Source organism: Muntiacus reevesi, chromosome 6 (genome assembly GCF_963930625.1).
Source record: "Muntiacus reevesi chromosome 6, mMunRee1.1, whole genome shotgun sequence".
Lineage (NCBI taxonomy): Eukaryota > Metazoa > Chordata > Mammalia > Artiodactyla > Cervidae > Muntiacus > Muntiacus reevesi.
The window spans coordinates 44,699,315-44,720,227 of NC_089254.1; the positions used below are offsets into that span (position 1 = coordinate 44,699,315).

At 45.2% G+C, this 20,913-nt stretch overlaps 1 protein-coding gene across 1 annotated transcript in view; it reads left to right on the forward strand.

Moving 5' to 3' along the window:
- CDHR3 (cadherin related family member 3) overlaps positions 1-20,656 on the forward strand; it is a 45,729-nt gene extending 25,073 nt beyond the window's left edge. Inside the window, exons 7-17 of the mRNA XM_065938469.1 lie at positions 2,773-2,944; positions 4,189-4,291; positions 5,408-5,506; positions 6,949-7,175; positions 9,128-9,299; positions 10,843-11,093; positions 13,090-13,271; positions 15,357-15,370; positions 16,856-16,887; positions 18,562-18,610; positions 20,352-20,656. Coding sequence (XP_065794541.1) covers positions 2,773-2,944; positions 4,189-4,291; positions 5,408-5,506; positions 6,949-7,175; positions 9,128-9,299; positions 10,843-11,093; positions 13,090-13,271; positions 15,357-15,370; positions 16,856-16,887; positions 18,562-18,610; positions 20,352-20,656 — 1,606 coding nt within the window. The remainder of the gene's footprint in view (positions 1-2,772; positions 2,945-4,188; positions 4,292-5,407; positions 5,507-6,948; positions 7,176-9,127; positions 9,300-10,842; positions 11,094-13,089; positions 13,272-15,356; positions 15,371-16,855; positions 16,888-18,561; positions 18,611-20,351) is intronic.
- The last annotated feature ends 257 nt before the right edge of the window (positions 20,657-20,913 follow it).

Consider the following 20,913-nt stretch of genomic DNA (forward strand, 5'->3'; position numbering starts at 1 on the left):
CACTGATGGAACCTAGAGTAAAATGTACTGTGACTCTTTACACCGACAATAGAGGATACTGCCTAGATGAATCAGCTTTCTGGGCTAGGTCTTGAAACTACTCTGAACCAGTCATTCTTCATCTGTAAAATGGGTACAAGAATACAAACCTCTTGGTGATGAGAGGATAAGAGACAGAGTTTTTAAAGTTTGGTAGGATGCATAGAGTTGGTATTTAACAGACAGTATCTGTTCTAAGCATCCAGGACATCATACAATCAAGATAGGAGCAGAGATGCTGGGACTCCTATCTGGATGAGACACAGAGGCGATCTTTGCCCATAGTGGTATCATGGAAATGTAGTTATACCTGCGAGAAAGACCATTTTCCTGGAGAAACAAACCCAGTTATCTTCAGCAGCCCAAGACCATCCATGCCGTCAGACTTGGCTCCATGTTTGCTGAGCCCATTTTAGCTGCCATGAAGAGCTAATGTTGAAGGTAGAAAGCAGTATAATTTGGTTGCAGAGAGAAGTGATAGTACAGAGGATTAGAGAATTTAACACGTGCTGATGCTCTGAGAACAAGATGCCAAGACAGGATTAAAGGCTCAAGGCTTTTATTAGTGGAAATGCCTATGGGAGAAGATGGGGACAGAGCTAGACTAGGCTGCAGGAGCCATCAGATCGTGATGCAAGTCTGACCTGAGTAAAGGAACGAGGGAGGATGCGTGGGTGAGAATGTTCTAGTCAGCTATGCAGTCCATGAACTTGGCTAGGGCAATGGGGAGTCCTGGATCCAAAGTCAGCTGTCACGGGACAGAAATGAGTCTGCCTTAGTATCTCTGTCCTGCCCTGTCATTGGCACATGACCTCACTGCAAATCCAGGTTTCAGAGCCCGGCAGCTAGGATCTGTGGTCCATTATGTTCCCATAGCTGAAGGTCTTCCAGGCACATTCTCATGACAGCCACAATATATTTTTGTAAGAAATTCTGCCCAAGGGAAAACATGATTGTGGTAGGTACAGAAAAAAGAAAAGAAAGAAAAAAAAAAAAAAGGAAAAAGAAACAGCACTCATACAAATTCCTCTCTGCCTATACACAGGCTGTTTTGCATTGTGATTTTGCCATCCTTCCCACTGAGAGATGGGTATCTCCTTCTACTCCTTGAATCTAGACTTAACCAGGTGAATTGCTTTGCCCATCAGAGTATTCACAAACATGGCATGGCAGGTGCTTGAAAAGTGTGTGCGCATTGGGACTTGCCCTCTCTTGCAACTTTTTGGAAGTAGCACTTCCTGAGATCTCCATGAGAAGAGCCCAGCCTAGCCTCCTGGAGAATGAGAGACAATACAATGCAGAGACCACCCACCTTCCCACCAGAGGTGTGAGTGAGGCTCTCCGGGAGCATCAGCCCCAAGCAAGCTGTCAGTGACTGGAGAGACCAGCCAAGCAGGACTAGAACCAAAAGCAAATGGATAACCATTAGTGTTGTAAGAAAGAAAAAGTGCCCATTGTTTTAAACCCTAGGTTTTGGGCTGGTTTGTTATGTAGCAGAAGCTAACTGACAAGTCCATTTTCTAGATGGAAAAACTGAAACTTGGAGACACGTGAAGACACTCAATGAACTGAAGCCTAGAGGTGTTAACCACACTTCCTTGGAGTCTTCCACTCCAAGCTGGGCTTGACCAGACGGCTCTGAGTTTGGCGGCAGTTTTACCTATTTGCGTGTTATTAATATTTGCATCGCTCCTGGAGTGAACTGAGATTTGGACCCAGAATTCCACCCTGAATAAGCCTCTATTGAATGAATGATGCTAAGGTGTCAGGAGGACCTTCCATGCCTTTAAAGTCATGAGAACACAAGTAGAGGAATTTCTAATCTTCTAAGCATGGGTGTGGAGGGGTACAGGGATCTCCCCCAATCAGATTATCAACTCCTGCAGGCAGGGACAGAATTTATACTTCACTTATATTCTCCTTCACTCCTGTAATAGTCCCATAAGCTACCATTCATTCATTCATTCAACAAATATTTCCTGAGCATGCCTAGAACAAAGCAGATAAAGATCTTCACCCTTGTGGAGCTTACATTCTTGGAGCCAGGGGTTGGGGGAATGGGACAGGTGATAGACAGGATAAGTAAGTAAACTATATAAGTACATTGAAAAAAGATAAGTGCCAAGCATGAAACGTAGAGTGGGGAAGGGGAGAGGGAGTAATGGGCAAGGGGTGTTGACATTTTAGATGGGGTAGCCAGGGAGCCTCCTGAGAAGGTGCCATTTGATTTAAGACTAAAGAAAGAGAAAGAGCAAGCAGTGTGCACATTTGTGGGAGGAGCATTGCATAGTAACTGCAGTGGCCCTGAGGCCAGGGCCCAGGGAGTATCCAGGAGCATCGGGAGGCCAGGGCAGAAGGACAATGAACAAGAAGAGTTAGTAGATGAGCTCAGACAGGTAAGGGGTAGGGGTGAGGGGCGGGCACACACCATGAAAGATACTATAGATCGGAGTTAGGACTTGGAGTGAAATAAGGAGCCTTTTGGGATTTAGGAGCAGAGAAGTGGCATGATCTGACAACATTTTTCACAGGCTCCCTCCGGCTGCTGTGTTGAGAATCTTCTGAAAGGAGGCAAGGGCAGAGTGGGGACACCAGTTGGGCGGGTACTGCCTTAACCACAGACTTGCTTTCAGTTGAAATGAAAGTCAGGCTGTCTAGCCTAAGGCCTATGTTAGAAGGAACACTCAGTCACCATTTGTTGGGGGAAAATATTGAATCGTGTCTTTTTGCCAGCATTATGGTGCCTGAGAGAGCAGCCAGGGGGACGTTGCTTCTGGACCTGAACAAGTTCTGCTTTGATGATGACAGCAAAGCACCAAACAACCGATTCAACTTCACCACACCATCTGGAGTGGGGAGCAGCAGCAGGTTTTCACAGGATCCAGCTGGCTCTGGGAAAATCGTGGTCAGTTAATGGGCATTGCATCATCGAAAGGGCATTGGGGAGGTTGGTCTAACATGCATAGTGCTTCTGTTGCCCCACAGAGAGAAATTTCCAAGGTAACTTCCTCTCCAGCTGACTGTGACTGACATACTGACAGTGACTCTGTTTTCCCCATTTGTTCTTTATTTTACCCAAGTTCCAGGAATTGTTTGTTATGCATGGTTATGCCTGGGGTGCTAAGGGTTGGATTCTCTCTTGCATGGCTCGCAGTTTTCAGCCTGTGAGTCTGGTTAGCTGCCTCCACAGTCACTCTGTTCCCTCTGGGTTCAAGCACTTTTGTTTGTTTCAGGGCTCCTTCCTGGCCATCGAGGTGTGAGTTGAGAGAGAGCAGGGCCTGGGGTCATGGGTATGTCTTGCTAAATTCCACACTGTAGGACCATGGGAGACCCAAAGGAGGACAAGAAAAAGAGGAGTATCTTCACGGGGGCCAATACAGAAATGGAAGAACATGGGCATGAAAGGCGGGTCTCAGTGAGCTATGTGAGATCTTTCACAACAAGGTTCCCACTGGACAGTGTAGGGACAAAGAAAGAGAAAGATAGAAGGGCAGGGGAGGTGGGGGTCTTAAAGGGAGTGGTCTTGATGGGGGAGGTGGTCTTTGCATCATAGTTATCTCAGGAAGAACAAGCAGCCCACCAGCCATCATCTCATCTACCCCCTTCTTTACCTCCCATCCTCAAGAGTTATACCAATTTTATGCATCACACCAACAAAAAATAACTTCTATTTTTTTCTGTTTAAGAAATTAATACATGTTCACTACACTAGGAAACACAGGAAAGCATATTCAGTAATAAGCACTATTAACATGTTGATATGTTTCCTTCTTGTCTGCTTCCCTGTGCATAGATTTTATTATAGTCTAAACATATATCTGTAAGTATCCTAAATGATGGAAATAACCCTACATGTAGGATTCTGTATCACCTTTCTCTTCAATTTACTTGAAGTCTTGAGCCTATGCTGGACAACAGTGCTTGATGAACATCTTTAAACGTGGATTCTGTCTCTTGATAAATTCTATCAAATAAGTCCTCTAGTAGTGAGCAAGGGTATGGGCATAACTTTTTAAAGCTCCTTCTATGGGCAGGATGCTTTTCAGAAAGGTTTTGCAATTTACATGTACACCAACAGTATATGAAAATGTCAGTTCAACTAAAAGGATTGTTTATTCTGTGTAATCTGATCTCTCTGTTTTAATCTAGTTGATTGGTGATCTAGACTATGAAAATCCAAGTAATCTAGCAGCCGGCAATAAATACACCATGATAATTCAGGTACAGGATGTTGCTGCTCCTTACTATAAAAGCAAGTATCATTTTGATTTATTTCATAAAGCATCTTCCTTAAATTGCAGTGACTAAACTGTGCTAGACCATGCTTCGTCTAGGCTGGGGATGTATTGGTATTCAAAAGGAAACTTCCAACACCCCCAACACTTGAGAATCAGACCAGTCTCCTCTTGTCCTTCACCAAGATCAGTCTCCAAATCCTTTCTTCTGTGTCACCTACTAAAATCTCTAAGATGTGGTGCCTCCCCCTCCACTGTACCCCATCCCCATCCTACTAGTACTGCTCTGATGCAGAACCTCCTCTTCTGTAACTGAATTACAATGCTAAGAGTCTTTCAAGAGTCTTTCTGCCCGCCTTTAGTCTTGCCCATTTCCAACGCACCCATCACATTTCTGACAGTGATTTTCAGGAAATACAAATGTCATCACATTACTTCCTTACTTAAAGCCCCATATCTGTGTCTCCTCATAGTTGTCAAGTTCCCGTTCAAACTCTTTGACTTGGCACAAAGCAATAGAGCGGGTCACATGAGCTTTTTTGGTTTCCCAGTGCATATAAAAGTTATATTTACACTGTGTTGTAGTTTGTTAAGTGTGCAATAGCTTTATGTCTGAAAAAATAATGTACAGGGGTTTCCCTGGGAGTCAGATGGTTAAGACTCTGCACCTCCAATGCAGGGGGCATGAGTTTGACCCCTGGTGGGGGAACTAAGATCCCATAAGCTGCATGGCACAGCCAAAATAATAATAATAAAAAATTTTAAGTAATAAACATTAATTAAAAACGCTTTATTGTTTAAAAATGCTAACCATCACCTCAACCTTTAGTGAGTCATAATCTTTTTGCAATGGTAACATCAAAGTTACCAACTGATCACAGATTACCATAACAATATAATAATGATGAAGAAGTTTGAAATACTGCAAAAAATACCAAAATGTGACACAGAGACACGAAACTGAGCAAATGCTGTATTGGAAAAACAGTGCCATATTTTTCAACTTGCTTGACACAGGGTTGCCACAATCTTCAATTTGCAAAAAATGCAGTTATCTGCAAACTACAATAAAGTGCAACAGATCGAGGGATGCCTGTATTGTGATTTAATGTTTTTCCTATTTCCACTTATAGATAACATCTACATTTATATCTTAACAAGTCCAGAAAATGAGTTTCCTCTTGTCTTTGATAGTCCATCCTATGTATTTGCCGTGTCAGAACTGAGCCCACGTAAGTAACCTACAAGGTAGGACTTCAGAGCCCTTGAGGGACCCGTTCCTATGGAGGCACTTGGGCAGAGGGAGGCTCCCTGCCAGAGGCCATGGTGGTATTATGCACAGCAAATCACCACTGATTCCTGTTTACTGCATCTCTTACTTCTTTTTAAATTGTCCTCACTGTGGAGGAGCCCTTCAAGTGAAATCTAGATTTTAAAAACTGTTGACTAAACTGCATTTCTCTGAACCCCCTGATTGCCTCTTTGTCTGGGTGCCTGATTCTGCTAATCCTCTCTTTTTGCAGCCTAAGTTTTCCCTTGGTCTCCACTGTGATTTTTATCCAGCTTACTCAGAATTGAGATTTAAAAATAGAAGCCTTCCCATTTCTAGATTTCTCTCATTTACAAACAAATAAAGATGCTTTCTCTCTCCATTGCAGGATTCCCTGGAGGCCTCTTTTTTCCCACCCTTTAGGACTCCTCAATTTCTGCAGGCTCCTTCCAATCAGGTTGAGTTTCTCCCTGTCTCTCCCAGTTTGAAGAGAACACTGTTAACTCTACAATAATCAGAGTTTATCACAGTCTTTGATTGTGGCTACTTCTATACTAAAAACCAAACAAACCCAAAACTCTGCCTCTAAAATCATCTCTTCTTCATTTCATTCTCTCTCTTTATGATGAGCTCCATTTCCTGACAATACATTTTAAACAAAACACAAGCAGAGGATCTCAAGAAAATGCTTTTAGTTCCTTATGCCTTACCCAATGAATAAGAAATGCAACAGCAATGGGCTTTTTATGAATTTTTAGATCCTGATATAATTGTTAATCACCTGTTTTGGGTCAAGCACATAGTGCCAGCCTATGTATTTGAATAAGAGAAAATTCTGCCCTTGAGGAGTGCAATTTATGAGGAAGAACTTCTACAAAACCAGTAAGACAGACTTCCAGCAGCCCCACCAACAAGACTTGTAAAATAAGCCAAATGGAACAGGATTTAAAAATCAAAAATATTCTAATCATCCTGTGGCTAAACCCTTAAAAATTAGTTCTTATTTTGCTTGTAAGAGAACCCCAGGCTCATCAGAGAAAATCTGAAAAATAAAAAAGACAACACTGCTGCAAAAAGATGTATATGGGAAGATGTTCTTTCCAGTGTTATGATCATATAATAATTGGCATACTTGGAATCTATATAAAGGCATGGATTGTCTTTTACACTTCACAGTACTGCTTGAATCACATGGCCAGTTTCCTAGTGGGTGTCATTAATGTAATTTGAATGTAATAGAATTGAAGATGTAAAACACACAGAGTTTGAACAGCAGAGGCCTCCAAAAGTCTGTTGGCCCATGGCACTGAGAATGTCTGCTCCTGGTTCCTCCCCTCACCCTTGAAGTAGGACTAATCTCAGATATTATTCCCAGGAGTAATCACAGGTACTTTATTCTTCCAGGTAGAACCCGGGTTGGACGAGTGCAAGCCTCAGATAAAGACTTCCCCCAGAGCCGCATCACATACTCCATCTCTGCTGGAGGGGCCAGCCAGCAGTACCCAAATATATTTTGGATTAATCCCCAAACGGGAGAACTCCAGCTGGTGACTAAAGCAGACTATGAAACAATCCCTGTCTATATTCTCAGAATCCAGGCCACCAACAGCGAGGACAGCAGCTCAGTCACTGTAAGTGGGGCTGTGGTGCATTCACATGCGTCCAAGTGGTTGACTTTGGGTCTCCCTGGCACCCTCCAGGTGTGGCTGTAGCAATAATCTTAAAAGGGCACCTCCTGCAGGAAATGGCTAATGGTATCCCAGACAGCACAATCAGACACACACAGGAGTGCCAGGAAATAAAAGACTGACATCTGTAAGCCCACATTTGCGTGTGACTGGGAGAAGCACTGAGACGGAAGGCCGCCCTGGGGGACAAGCTTCCTTCCACTGCTCTTAAATCTCCCCTTGCTTTTGTGGTGGGCTGGTGCTGTGCATCACCCCCAAGTATTCAATGTTTTCCCCTATTCCTACCCCACCCCCATCACAGCAGGTGGGCTAGGTCTTAAAAGAAAAGTCTGGCTAGACATGGGGCTATATTGCTTTGCCACCTCTGATGTTGAGGATAGGGTTACATGCATTTCTGAGTCAGGAGGTCTGAGTAGGGCCTGAGAACCTATATTTCTGACATGCTTCCAAGTGGTGCCTATGCAGCCATACTCTGAGGAGCCTGGGTTTAAGCGATCTGTGCTAACAGTGTTTAGGACTATTTGAGGATACTATGAGGGCCACAAAGAGGGAAATATTTCTTGGTCTTTCCTGTTAATAAAGTGAAAAAGCATAAGGCAAAATGAACTCAGCTAGCAGCAGGCATCCCTGTGTGATAGAGAGAATGACTGGTTCAGAGTCAGGAGGCAGAGTTCATTTCTCAACTTTGATCCCAATTTTCCAAGGGGGTCTGAGCAATGCTTACCTTTGTACCCTGGTTTCTCTCTCTCACCTGGAGAATCACCTCATAACCCAATGCCTGAATAGTCCAGTTCCTCTGATGACTTGCTTTGAATTAGTGGGACAATGTTTTTAATGATGTGTGAGGCTCAGCGTTGCTAGCTAAGGAAAAGATGTGCTTAGTTGAAGGTAATTGTTGTGTTTATTAGGTTGGGTTTTTGAGAGGAATGAATGGAGTCCACTTTGGGAGCTAACTAGAGAGAACATTTCAATTTATTCCCAGGCTCAGGAATAGCTGAAATCCCCAAATTTCAAAGGTAGAATGAATACGACTCAAAAATTCATAAGCTTTTAAAAAGGGTGATGATCACATAAGTCCCTTTCAGGGCTGACATTCAATGTTCTGTGCTGGCAGGCATCCCAGTCCATACTCCAATTCACCAGGCATAAAAGATGGTGATGAAAGAGAACAGGCTGGCCCCTGCTTGTGGCCTGCCAGCACCACCAGCTCAGCCGGTGCTGATAGCCTGGGTTACAGATGAGAGCCTGGCTAAGCTGGGTCACCTCCTTCTATCCCAGTGGTTCTCAACCCTGACTGTGTGTTAGAATAAGCCGGGGAGCGTAAAAAACAGGCCTGGGCACCAACTTCCAGAGAGTCTAATTCATTTGGTCTGGAGTGGGCCAGACAAGTGGAACCAGTGTTGACAACCATTGCTTTGTCTTCCAAAGTTAAAGATAGAACTTCCAACTCACAGAGGCAGCAAGCAAGGAAGCACAGGAGGGTCACCACAGATCCATCATTGTTACTGAAGAAACAACTCAGCTTCGTCTGGGGATGAGTGCATATCTCTAGATGCATGTGTGTGAGAGGTGTGCAAATACATTATTATGTCTATCATACACACATACATGTACACATACACACACGATAAAGTTAATAACATAGGACTTGGAGTAGGGTAGACCTGAGTTCATATCCCAGTTCCACCACTCACCAACTGAATGAATAACCTTAGGTCAATTACCTAATCTCCCTAAGCCTGAGTTGCCCCATCTATAAAGTGGGAATAATCATATTATCTATCTTGGGTGAGGTTAAACCTCACTAATTCACAAAAAGCACACAGCCCAGTGCCTGGCACACAGTAAGGACTAAATGATAACTACTTCACAAGGCCACTTTCTTGTTGCTCTAGGTTACTGTGAACATCGTTGAAGAAAATGACGAAAAACCAATTTGCACCCCAAACTCACATTTCCTGGCCATCCCAGTGGATCTGAAAGTTGGCACAAATATTCACAACTTCAAGCTCACATGTACTGACCTTGATTCCAGCCCTAGGTCTTTTCGTTACTCCATTGGCACAGGTATGATATTGATATCAAGGTTCCTGGATCCTTGCTGCGGGCTCCTGGTGCTGGAGGCTGCAGCAGCTGTATAGGTAGAAGGCATGGGAGTCAGAGTTCACATACTGGTCTGGTACCGTGTGAGGGGAGGGTTGTCTTGAATGAGGAAAGCAGGGATGAGGAGTCTAATGGTTCTGGAACCCCTCTTTCCCGCCTTGGCTTCCCCTTCTCACCTAATTCTTCCCAGACTCCCATACTTAGCTGCCCAAAGGCCCAAGGAAGGGTGAATCCCTTTGATGGTGACTCCCCGCCCTCCCATTCCCAGCCTGTCTCATGATTCATGAATCGGATTAGTGTAGTTAAAAAAATATTTTAGTTCAACTCCTCCCCCAGCTCTTTTGCTGCAAGCTTGTAGTGGGGGCAGGGGATCCCAAACCTCTCTCTGGATAATAATAGATGAAATAGATTAAATGCATTTTGAAACGTGTCCTCAGGAATTCTCTTCTGCTCCATTCATTTTCTCTCTTTAAAAATATACCATTGTGGGAGAGAGAAAAAAGAGCACCCCTCAATGGAAATGAGACCAAAATAGCTCATCTAATGAAGTGCTGGGGCCAGAGATTTAAACCCAAACAAGCAGAGCAATTTCACGTGAGAGAGTAAAAATCCAGCTCGGCCACCCGCTGAGCCCTGGCAGAGCAGGAACTCAAGCAGCAGGAAGCCTCTCGAGCAGGCTGTGTCACCAGGGGCAGAGCCTGCCTGGAGACAGCAACTGCAACTGCCAGAGATGGAAATAATCCACACTGAGAACCCTCCAGGTCTTTACAACAGGGCACTTCGCTGCTAAGGGAGTAACAATTGCATCATCCCTTGCTCCATTTACTAGTTTTCAGTCGGTAACGAGTCCAGAGCCACCGGAGGAATGAACAAGGGCTGCTTGGGAGGGGCAGCCTCTCTGCTCTGGGCTCCTGAAACTGTGAGCCTGCGGCCCCCACCAAGGGAGGGGGGAGGGAGGCAGACATGGGGACTGCAGTCCCTGCCTGAGCAGGCGGCACCTTTCTTCTGGGGACTCCAGGGTCATCTGTCACCGGTGTGACCAGCCACATTCCATGAGAGGTGCGGAGTGAATTTGGCCTATGGCTAGGGACCGTGGCCCCCCTTCCTTCTTGCTGCCCACTGACTGGTCTGAGCGTGAGTTACACATGGTTACTAAATGAATGCCGATGGTGATCACTGACCGCACCAGGATTGTTAGGTTTCTGCCTGACGCTCAGCAGGATTTCGGCCATTCTCCTGAGACACATGGGCCGGTGCTCTTTTCTGCTCTTGTTTTCATTGCAGCCACACTGATTGTGAGCAACACCACCAGATTTCACTCATGAAATCTCTGGAGCAGTTAAGGACCATATTCTATCATTGACCCCCACCCTGGTACATCAGAAACAATCTATATCTGCTGTGTGGATGTTTAAGGAAAAAGACTGGATGGGGTTTTCTTTTAAACCTTTATTTCTCATGCTCTTTTCTTCCTTTTCCCAAAATCCTTGCATCAAATCTCATTTAGGCAACATCAACAGTCATTTCACTTTCTCTCCCAACGCTGGGTCCAATGTTACAAGCCTGATCCTGGCGACTCGCTTTGATTATGCTAGTGGACTTGATGAGATCTGGAACTACAAACTGCTTGTCTACATAACCGATGACAACTTGCTGTCCGGCAGGAAGAGGGCTGGGGCTCTTGTTGAAACTGGGACCGTGTCACTGAGTATTAGTGTCATTCCTCACCCAACCACGATTATCCCCACAACTCCCAAGGTAAGGGCTCTGGGAGCTGGACTTCTCAGATACATCCCCTGTGATTGATATTGGTGGGGCCCTCTGACCTAGGAGAAATATGGGATGGACTGAAAAGAGTTGAAATGTTAGGATACTGACAGGACCACCAACCATGGACTGGATAGGATTAGTCACTGGGTGGTAGAAAAAGATCTGGGTGAGACCTTGGGCTTATAGCACCATTAACTTTTCCTAATCTGATAAAGAAGGATGTGCATTTATGCAGACTTGTGAGAGACCAGGTATTGACCATCCAGAGTCCTTGTGACAAAGGAGCCAATATTCATGGACATGTTGCTGCCTTCACAGGCCCCTCTGCTTGCTCCTAAGAGCCATTGCGAATCACTGTCCATGAGAGCAGCTAAGCTGCCAGATGCTCTTCTCTACTTCTTTTGAAGAGTCATTATTTGCCAAACTGTACTCTACTCCCCACCTCCACTCCAAAATAATTCCATTCATTCAATCTGCAGATATGAATTTAATACCTATAATACACCAAGCACTTTGGTATATAAGTCAAAAATGATCTCTGCTCTCATGGAGCTTACATTACTAGTATAGGTCAGTGGTTCTAAGTGTAGTCCCCAGACTAGCAACATCACCACCATCCAAAAATTTGTTAGAAGAGCAAATTCTTCAGCCCACCTCAGAACATTAAAGTTATACCTCCCCCGACCATGATCATCATTATGACCTCCAGGGAAGAATGATGAAATCTGGAATTTCACATCCCCAGGTATACTGGATGAGAAACTCTGCAGATGGAGTCCAGAAATCTGTGCTTTCAACAAGCCTTTTGATTGCACTAAAGTTTGAGCACCTCTGATTTAGAGGGGGAGACAGATTACAAGCAGGGATGCAAATTAATAAAGTAACTACAAATTATCCTAAACAGTAGGAAGAAAATAAGCAGGTGCCACAATAGAATCAGTGTGATAAAAGAGGGGAGAGTCTTAGAATCTGACAAGAGGATTATCAGCCCTGACTCCTTGATCAACTGGCTTCTATTCGTACAGACTCATTTGTCCCCTTTCCTCCTACTCCGAGTAAAAGTTGTGCCCTTGGCCAGCAGCCCCACAATTGGAGTACACCAGAAGGAATCAGAACCTCAGAAAGCAACCTATGATAAGTGTTCAAATTCTGCTTCTCAAAGTCTTACCAAGAGCTGCTCAATGTTCCTCTCCTCTCCTTCCAATGAATGGAGGCATTAGGTGACCTCAAGGGTTTTCAGTGATGGTAGGAGCCAGTTGGTGCCTCTGAATAAGGAACTGCCGTCTTTCTGGGACTTATTACACAACCCAGTTGTGACATCCCCCATCTGGAAATCTCTATAACTTGTTTGTTATCTGTCTCCCTCTCTGGGAAGCAAACACTGAACTTGAGGTCTCACTGTGATAACAGCCTGCTCAGCTGGTAATGCAGCTGGTAGTGAGTGAACACTGAGAAGCCTACAAAGTATTAAAAAAAAAAAAACAACTTTCATGGCTCATGCCTTCCCAGTGAAAGACAATGGCTATATTAGTCCCTAGATTATGCCATGATTTGGGAGAGAAAAAAATGCCAATGGAATTTTTATCTTTGGCAAAGGGGAAGAGAGTGAATGAAATTAAGCCTAGAGTTGCTTCCCAGTTCCCTGTATTTTCTGGGCTTTGGTCTAATGGATGAGGTATGGTGGTTTAGTTGGTAAGTCATGTCTGACTCTTGCAACCCCATGGACTGTAGCCCTCCAGGCTCCTCTGTCCATAGAAATTTCCAGGCAAGAATACTGGAGTGGGTTGCCATTTCCTTGGATGATGTATGGCAAGACTATAAATAAGGTGATGGGTTAAAGCAGCTAGAATGATGAGCACACGGGTATCAGATATTTAGAGCAAGAACAAAGAGCAGAGTGAACACTCAGCCACCCAACATGAGAGGGTGCTGAAGTCAAAGACACCACCAGCCTCCACTCACTCTCCTGCTCCTATCATTTAAGCCAAGGATCACCTACCAGATCCTGAGGAAGAACGTGTATTCTCCATCTGCCTGGTATGTGCCTTTTGTCATCACTTTGGGCTCCATGTTGCTTCTGGGTCTTCTGGTGTCCACGATCGTCCTGCTGGCCAAAGCCATCCACAGACACTGTCCCTGCAAGACTGTGAAGCACAAGAAACCTCTGTAAGTTGCCAGTGGGCTGGGTTCCTTCCATCGTTTCCTTTCAGAGGACACTGCTTCTGGTGGTATCTGGGGAAGAAAAGGTAGACAGTTCGGATTTCTCCACAAGGCAGAGGAGGTGTCTGGAATGAAGGAAGCAGAGATATGGGGAAAGCATCCAGCTCTCCTGGTCCTGGTGGACCTCCTTCACCAACTGCCAGATGAGAAAACCCTTCTGTCGCTTTTCTCTGGCACCTGCCTGTCCTTGATGTGTTCTCAGTGAAATTGAGGTTTCAACTTCTTGGTAACCTTGTCCTGGATAAAAGCTTCAGAAACAAGGCCAGTCATGAGTAGTAGTGGAATATGCTGTGCTGTTATTTGTGGAATATTTAAAGAATGGGATGGAATTAGAGGAAGCACGAGAAACTAATAAGGGAATTAAGCTTTTAGCTCCAGCGCCTCGACTGGGCTTTGGGGTGACTAAGTAATCATTGTTCTTTTGCACGTGGCCCTGACCCCTCCCTCTTGAGGGCTGTAAACACAGGTCTGCCTCTTCTCCCTTGGACCCTTGCCTGCTCACTAATATGCCTCTTTCAGTGACGCTGTACAGAATGTCTATTACCAGCTAAAGGGAGGTACTAGAGTGAAGTGCAGAAAGCACTGAATTGTTATAAGATTCTCCAGAGCCAGTTTCTTGAGTCTCAGTAGCTCTTGCAATGAGAACACAAGGGTTTCTCAGCCTGTGCTTTGCAGTCAGATAAGGCTAGGGTTCAAATCTTGGCTCTACTATTTTCTGGGTACATGGTTTTAAGCAATGACAACCTCTGTGAACCTCAATTTCTTTATTTGAAAACCAAACAATTAAATGAGCAAATGCAAAGGAAGCACTTAGCACTGTTCCTGACGTCGAGTAAATGCATAATAAACTAGTTTTTAAAATCTTGTTGCATGATTCTTCATGGCTGAGTCCCAGTGAGTACAGGACTTTAGATTCCAAGTTTAGCTCTACACTCAAGTATCTTGTGGTATTGGAACCTCCAATTTTGGAATTTCTCACTGGCAAAAAGAAGGGGTGATAAGATTCATGCATCTTTTAAAGGTGTTTTTAAGATTAACTAGTACTGTCAAATAATTTTAAGTCTATGGATGAAAGAATGTATAAAAGTGTAAGGTATTAGCATAAAGATGTGCATTGCATTTTGCCATATTTATTGGGGACGTTCGTTGCTATTGGCAACCTTGACTTCAAGGTAAGAAATCCCTGAGCATCTGCTGAAATTAAAAAAGGCATTTTTATTTGGACTCTACTCACAAATTGATTTGAGAAAAAAAACTGGCTCCAAAAGAGTGATGCTTAAGCTTGTAAGGATGGTGGTGTTCTGCATTGGGATTTGGGCAGAAATTCTTAAAGGAAGTAATCCCGTAGACACTGCAACTCACATGCAATTTGTGGGTAAATATGCACCCTGAACCTGGTTGCTTTCATTTACATTTGAAATATTGTTTTCAACAAGGTTGACTTAAAAAGGAAAAACTAGCTGGTGATTCAGACTCAGACCTGGCCTCTCTGGCAATTTGTTGTGTCATATGGCAACCAACATTTGTCCAGTAACAAAGAATAAAATTAAGGTCACAGAACTATAGAATTCAAGATTATCATGAGAAGGGTCTTAAGATCCAAGTGTCCAGCTCTTCATGTTACAGAAAGCCAAAATTTAACTCCTAGTAGTCGAAACTTCCCGGGGTGAGCCACTCCTTCTGGTCAGATGGCTGCCGGGGAAGAAGCTCAGCCAGGAAGAATGGCCCGGCCGTCTGATGGGGTGGTCATGGACCTCCTGCAGTGTGTCAGAGAAAATAGAGTCCCTGAAGTTCTAGAAAGCAGTAGTTTTCAAGCTCATCAAATTCTCAGAACCTCCTTAGTCCCAACCCAACAGTGATGAAGCAGGGCTGGGAGTCCAGTCTTCACTTTAGTCCCCAGCCGTGGTCCTTCTCTTAATCAAAATCTGAAGCCCCGGGGACACATTTGCCCAAAGGCTTCCATGTTGTCATGTGTAAACCAGGGCAGAATACTCTCAGGTTAATTCTTGTCCATCCTTTCTCCCCTCACAGGGTGAAGAAAGTAGGTATGTATGATGCCAGTTACCTTTGTTTGTTGCTCTTGTTCTTTTTTTTTTTTTTTGCTGGCTCTGTTGTACTCTTGGGTTGGCCAAAAAGTTCATGAAGGTTTTTTCTGTAACATCTTGTGGAAAAACCAAACGAACTTTTCAGCCAATCTAATACATAAAAGCATTCCAACTTAGTGGAAGATCAGGGCACAGCCCTGTCTTGGTGGGTTTCCTGCCACATCATCTGTGGGTGAAATGCAACAGGGGTCACAGGCAGCTGGAGGGAGGGGAGGGCAGGGCGGGCTGCAGGGGGCCTTTGGCCAACTCGGGTATCTCACTTGGCCCTGCCTGTTCCTTAGAGTCTCCTCCATCAGTTCAACAATAGCATCTAAAGGTCTGCTCCCCACCAAGCGCGTCAGGAATGGAGAATTCTCCGTGGGTTAATCACAGAATCTATGCACCGCTGCACACAGTGGGGACAGCTAGTGCTCCATATTAGACCAATGTCTCTCTTTTTAAGGATAAATGTTACTTTATTCTCAGATTGTAATGGATTTGGTCATTTTCTCATGTTATTTAGGTTGGGCTAGTTAGAAATGAGGGCTGGGTGCAGTCAGATGCGCTAGGAGACCTGAGTGATTTCAGAGCATTGGTGACGAGAGCAAAGTCCATCTGAGGAGAGGTCACCACTGCCACCAAAGCTGTGGCCTCAGGGAGAATCCAAGCTATGCGGAGGGACGGGACAAAGAATTGGAAAGAATGTTTCTGATAAATGGTTGCTCTGACCACTCCAGCCACTGGTGCATGCATCTGACATGCACAAGGGATGTCTAAACAGGGTTAGAAATTCGACTGTAGTAGTTAGTGATCATATCAAAAGAGATAGTTGTAACAAATGAGAGTTTTCACAAACTATCTCTCATCCTAGTTACTTTTTTTAAAGGGCATAAGGATGCAAAGAATCCTCACACAACAAATGTAGCAACCTCAAACTTCTTATTTACCTATAAAGCCATTTTGGGCTTCCCAATGGCACTAGGCTTCCCTGGTGGCTCAGGCGGTAAAGAATCTGCCTGCAATGCAGGAGACCGGGTTTTGATCCCTCAGTTGGGAAGATCCCCTAGAGAAAGGCATGGCAACCTACTCCAGTATTCTTGCCTGGAAAGTCTCATGGATAAAGGAGCCTGGCTGGCTACAGTCCATAGACTCACAAAGAGTCAGACACAACTAAAGCGACTTAGCACACGCGAACAAAGCCATTAAAAGTTAATTTCTAGTAAAAACAATAACATAGAAAAAGAAATTTAAAATTGTTTTAATTGTGTATGATGTGTGTGTGTTTCTGAGAAGATGGAAGGCTGTCAACAAACATGTCTAAGGACAGAAGATTCTTTGTTGTGCCTACAATACTATGCTCAGAGAAGAGGAGATCGCATGGTGGAGGTAGAATTTTAAGGTCAGTTTAGTGTCCAAGAAGCTTAACTTCTGTCCTCTTCCCTGCAGAAATGAAGAACACAAAGAGAGAGGTCATGGTGGTAAGGACGGCTGACCCCTGGACACCTGGTGGGGGGAGGGTGGGGTGGTAGGCTCCCGTCCTCCCAGGCAGCCCTGCCACAGCCCCGTGGGAGTGTTTATCATTCAGGGAGATGCCTGTACGTGGCCACTGGAACTGATTGCTGTGTGACGAGCTCCTGATAGAATTTGCTCCCTCCACTGAACTTGTCTGCTGATATATTTGCAGAAGAACTGGATTTCATAAATATTGAATAGTGGTGTTTATTATCCACACCACTTCTCCAGCAGAGTGAGTTGGGGGAGGTGGGGAGGAACTTAAAGACCAGAACCAGTGCTTCAGCCTTCAGTGGGATTTAGTTTTGCTTCGCTTTTCCACAATCTTGTGGGAAAAGTGATAGAAAAAGAGTAGTGCATGGGGTTGCGAATGGCTCTCTCTGCTTGGCCATGTGACCTTGACCTCGGGGATCCCTCAGCCTCTTTAAGCTTTAGATTCCTCTTTGGTGGAATGAGATAACAGGTGGGGAAATGTTGTGGAAACTGTGAAGTCATGCAAATGCAAAGCGTTACAGGATACCTAGGGAGTTGCCTCTTCACCTGACCTCTTTGTTTTTCTTTCACTGATCTGATGCACCCCAAGGGAAGTGACAGATTTTTGAAGATGACCACTCCAGGTTTCCCTAGCCCCTGGTAATAGGACTCTGTTACAACCCAAGACCCGTGAGTTTTGGGAAATGATATGTAGGACGAGGAGGAAGTACTGCTTCAGACTCGTCCTCTAAGTGCTTATAAGTACCAGTCTGTGTACAAACAGAAGGAAGAAGTGATCCCCTGTCTCCTGGATCTTATTGTGATACCACACAGAGAATGAGAACTATGTACAATGAAATTCATCGATTAAATAAATCAATTCCCAAGACTGTAAAAAAGTGAAGCTTCTGAGCTGATCAAATGGATGAAAGCCATACAATCTCCATTCCTTCTCTTTTCACAGCAGGGAGTTGTGGGCAAGTGAGTAGGTAATGGCTTATGTGATGAAAACGGGGGTGGAAGGCCCACTAAACTCCAAACACCATCCTCGTGAGCCTGCTGAAGAATGGCATCATGGAAGGGCACTATGTGAGGGGTGGGGGTGTCTCTATGGGGCAGAGGTCAGATCCTGGAGGGCAGCACGGAGTACAGATCTGGGGAAGAAAAAGGCCTGGAACCCCAGGCTTAGGTGAGGCAGGCCAGCCCCAGATGCAACATTGCACTGGCCTCAGCTCTGTGCCTGTCCTGCGTATAACATCTGCCTGGCAGATCTTGGATGATGTCGACCTTGGCCAGTGTTGCATGGCATTTCTGCTCTTCCTTCTGTGCAGTTTAGATAGAATTTACTCAGGATGCTTTCCTATCCCCAAGTCTGCATTAAATGGCTTCTTCCCGCCCCCTGCCCCACGACCCCATAGTATCCTATATTCTCTTATCATAGTCTTCGTCACTGTATATTGTTACCTCTTTGTCAAAGGCTCCTGCTTGACTGCAAGCAGTAACCACCCCTGCCTCTCCACCGCTGTGTCCCTTGCACCTAGCATGGCACCTATGGAATAAATAAATGTCAGGTAGGCCCTGGGTGAGGAATCTGGGCTGTAAGAAAGAGCAGCCTCGCCTGGGAGGAGGAGTGTAGAGCTGTGCTTGAAACTGTCTCTTTTCCTTAGGAAACAATCCAGATGAACACAGTCTTTGATGGAGAAGCCACTGACCCAGGTAATTACAAGGCAGAGCTGCCTATCAGTGGGCTCTTCATATTCCAGGCTGATAGAGTCATGGAGGACCCTATCCGATGTCCTGCTCTTCACTCAAGTCTGTCAATCGACTTGGTTGTGGTGCCTACACAATGCTGACCCTTCTAGGCTTCCCAATAACATGAGATCAGCTCAAAGCAGAGCTGGCTGGCTGATGTTCAAGCATATGATCACGTGTGAGGCCTCAGAAGGTTTCCACCTAGAGGCTCCCGTTCAAGGACCATGCCTCTGTCTAGCCTCCCTTTTCTGAATCACAAACCAACTCAGGGAATTTGTGAATTCAATAACCCACTTTTTTTTTTTCTGCTTACTGGGACTCCATCTCCCCCCACCCTCGTCCCCACTCCTCCCATCCTTTCTGAATGCTTCTAACACCATCCTGTTGGTAATGAGAGATATGGAGAAATGGCAAGCTTGGCTTCTTTTTTCCCTTGATCAGGGCCAAGAATTCCTTCTTGGTCGGCAAGATGAACATAAGGTAAAGCTGGCCTCCAGAGCTCTCATCACCCCCATGAAATCAGCTCCAAATTTAGCTCCTTTACACACATCCCTTCACTTACAAAGGCTCAATTATAGACGTGAATAAAGGGAAGGAAACCAAATTCGGGAGGCAAGTGTGTTGGCTTCCTGCCACCCTCACATGTGAACGGCTCAGCTCGGTCCTCCTCGGAAGGAGGATGGCTCCTCTCCAGGGGAGGCTGCTGCTGCTGCTGGAATTAAATTTCCCTCTATTATTAGGTACTTGTTACCATAATGTGCCCACATTAGCATAAGTGCTGGTGGGATCCTCTGCCTGAGAGGCCACTCGTGCTGCAGGAGCAGGGGCACGCTGGAAACTAGATCTTCTGGGGCAAAAGCCAGGAAGGGCCAAGGCTGTTCTCCTGTGTCTGTGTTTTTGAGAGAAGAAAAAAGGCAGAAATGAGCCAACTGGACTAACGTGAACAAACACCAATTAGCATCTTCTGGCACTGACATGATAAAAATGGCTCCCTTTCATCATCTCAACAGGGGCCAGATTTGTGGGTCTGTGTCTGTAAATCTCTGCTAACATAACGTAAATAAAAATCAAAGTTTTTTTTCTTACTTGGTGGGTTCCTGCTTATAGCAGAGATTCAGGGGGTCTTTTTAAACAACCAAATCAGAAAGTAATGGGTAACTGCATGAGAAAATGGACCTAATTTATCTGAAGCTCCCATAGAGTTCTGGGCTTTTGTGGCCTCTAGTCCTGCCATTGAGGTGACCTTGTGAAAGTGTGAAAGTGTTAGTCGCTCAGTCGTGTCCGACTCTTTGCAACCCCATGGACTGTAGCCCACCAGGCTCCTCTGTCCAGGGATTCTCCAAACAAGAATGTTGCCTTCTCATGGCAAGGGCTTGCCATGTCCTTTTCCAGGGGATTTTCCCGACCCAGGGATAGAATCTGGGTCTGCTGTACTGCAGGCAGATCCTTTACCATCTGAGCCACTGGGGAAGAGACTCTCTGAAAACTTTCTTTTTAGGGAAGCATTGAGATTCGCAACCCGTGTGGTCAGAGCCATGCAGCTCAGCTCTTGGAAAGGGCAGGCTGGTGAAGCTTGGTGTTTTTCACAAGCCCGCTTTCCTTCTTTCTAGCTGGGGGTGAGATGAGAGCTGAGTGGAAAGAGGGGAGCAGAGAAGCACTTGGATTCCTTTGTTTATATACTGGTTGTGATTTCTTTTCCCCCTAGTTACTGGGGCAATATATGAATTCAACTCAGAGACTGGAACCAGAAAGTGGAAAGACTCCTTAACCCAAATGCCAAAATGGAAAGAGTCCAGCCCCCAGGGAGCTGCTCCAAGAAGACCTGTCCCTCGGGAAGGGATCAGGCCACCAAGGAGCACCGACAAGGAAAGAGATGGTCTGAGCAGCAAAGTCCAGGCTGAGGATGCAGGTCTGGGGCCCAGGAGCCAGGACAGCATGCCGAGCACCCCAAAGAACAGAAACCCAGGCTTCACGAGAGGGGCATCCCCCAAACGGCACCCAGAGAAGTGAACTGGGCAACACAGCAAGCGAACTTGACTGTCTGGATGCTGCTTCACTCTACATTCTTCGAGGGCGGGATGGGAAGCAGAAAATGTAGGGGATCCAGGGTCCCAGAAGGAGTGTTTGACAAACTTCAGGAGTGGTTTTGCTCAAATCATCTGTGCCTCTGATCAGCTGGACTGTTAACTTGAATGTGGACTTGTGTTTCTTCTTCATATTGATTCTAGGAAGCCGCCTTCCATTCCATTCGCCCTTCGAAAGTGCAG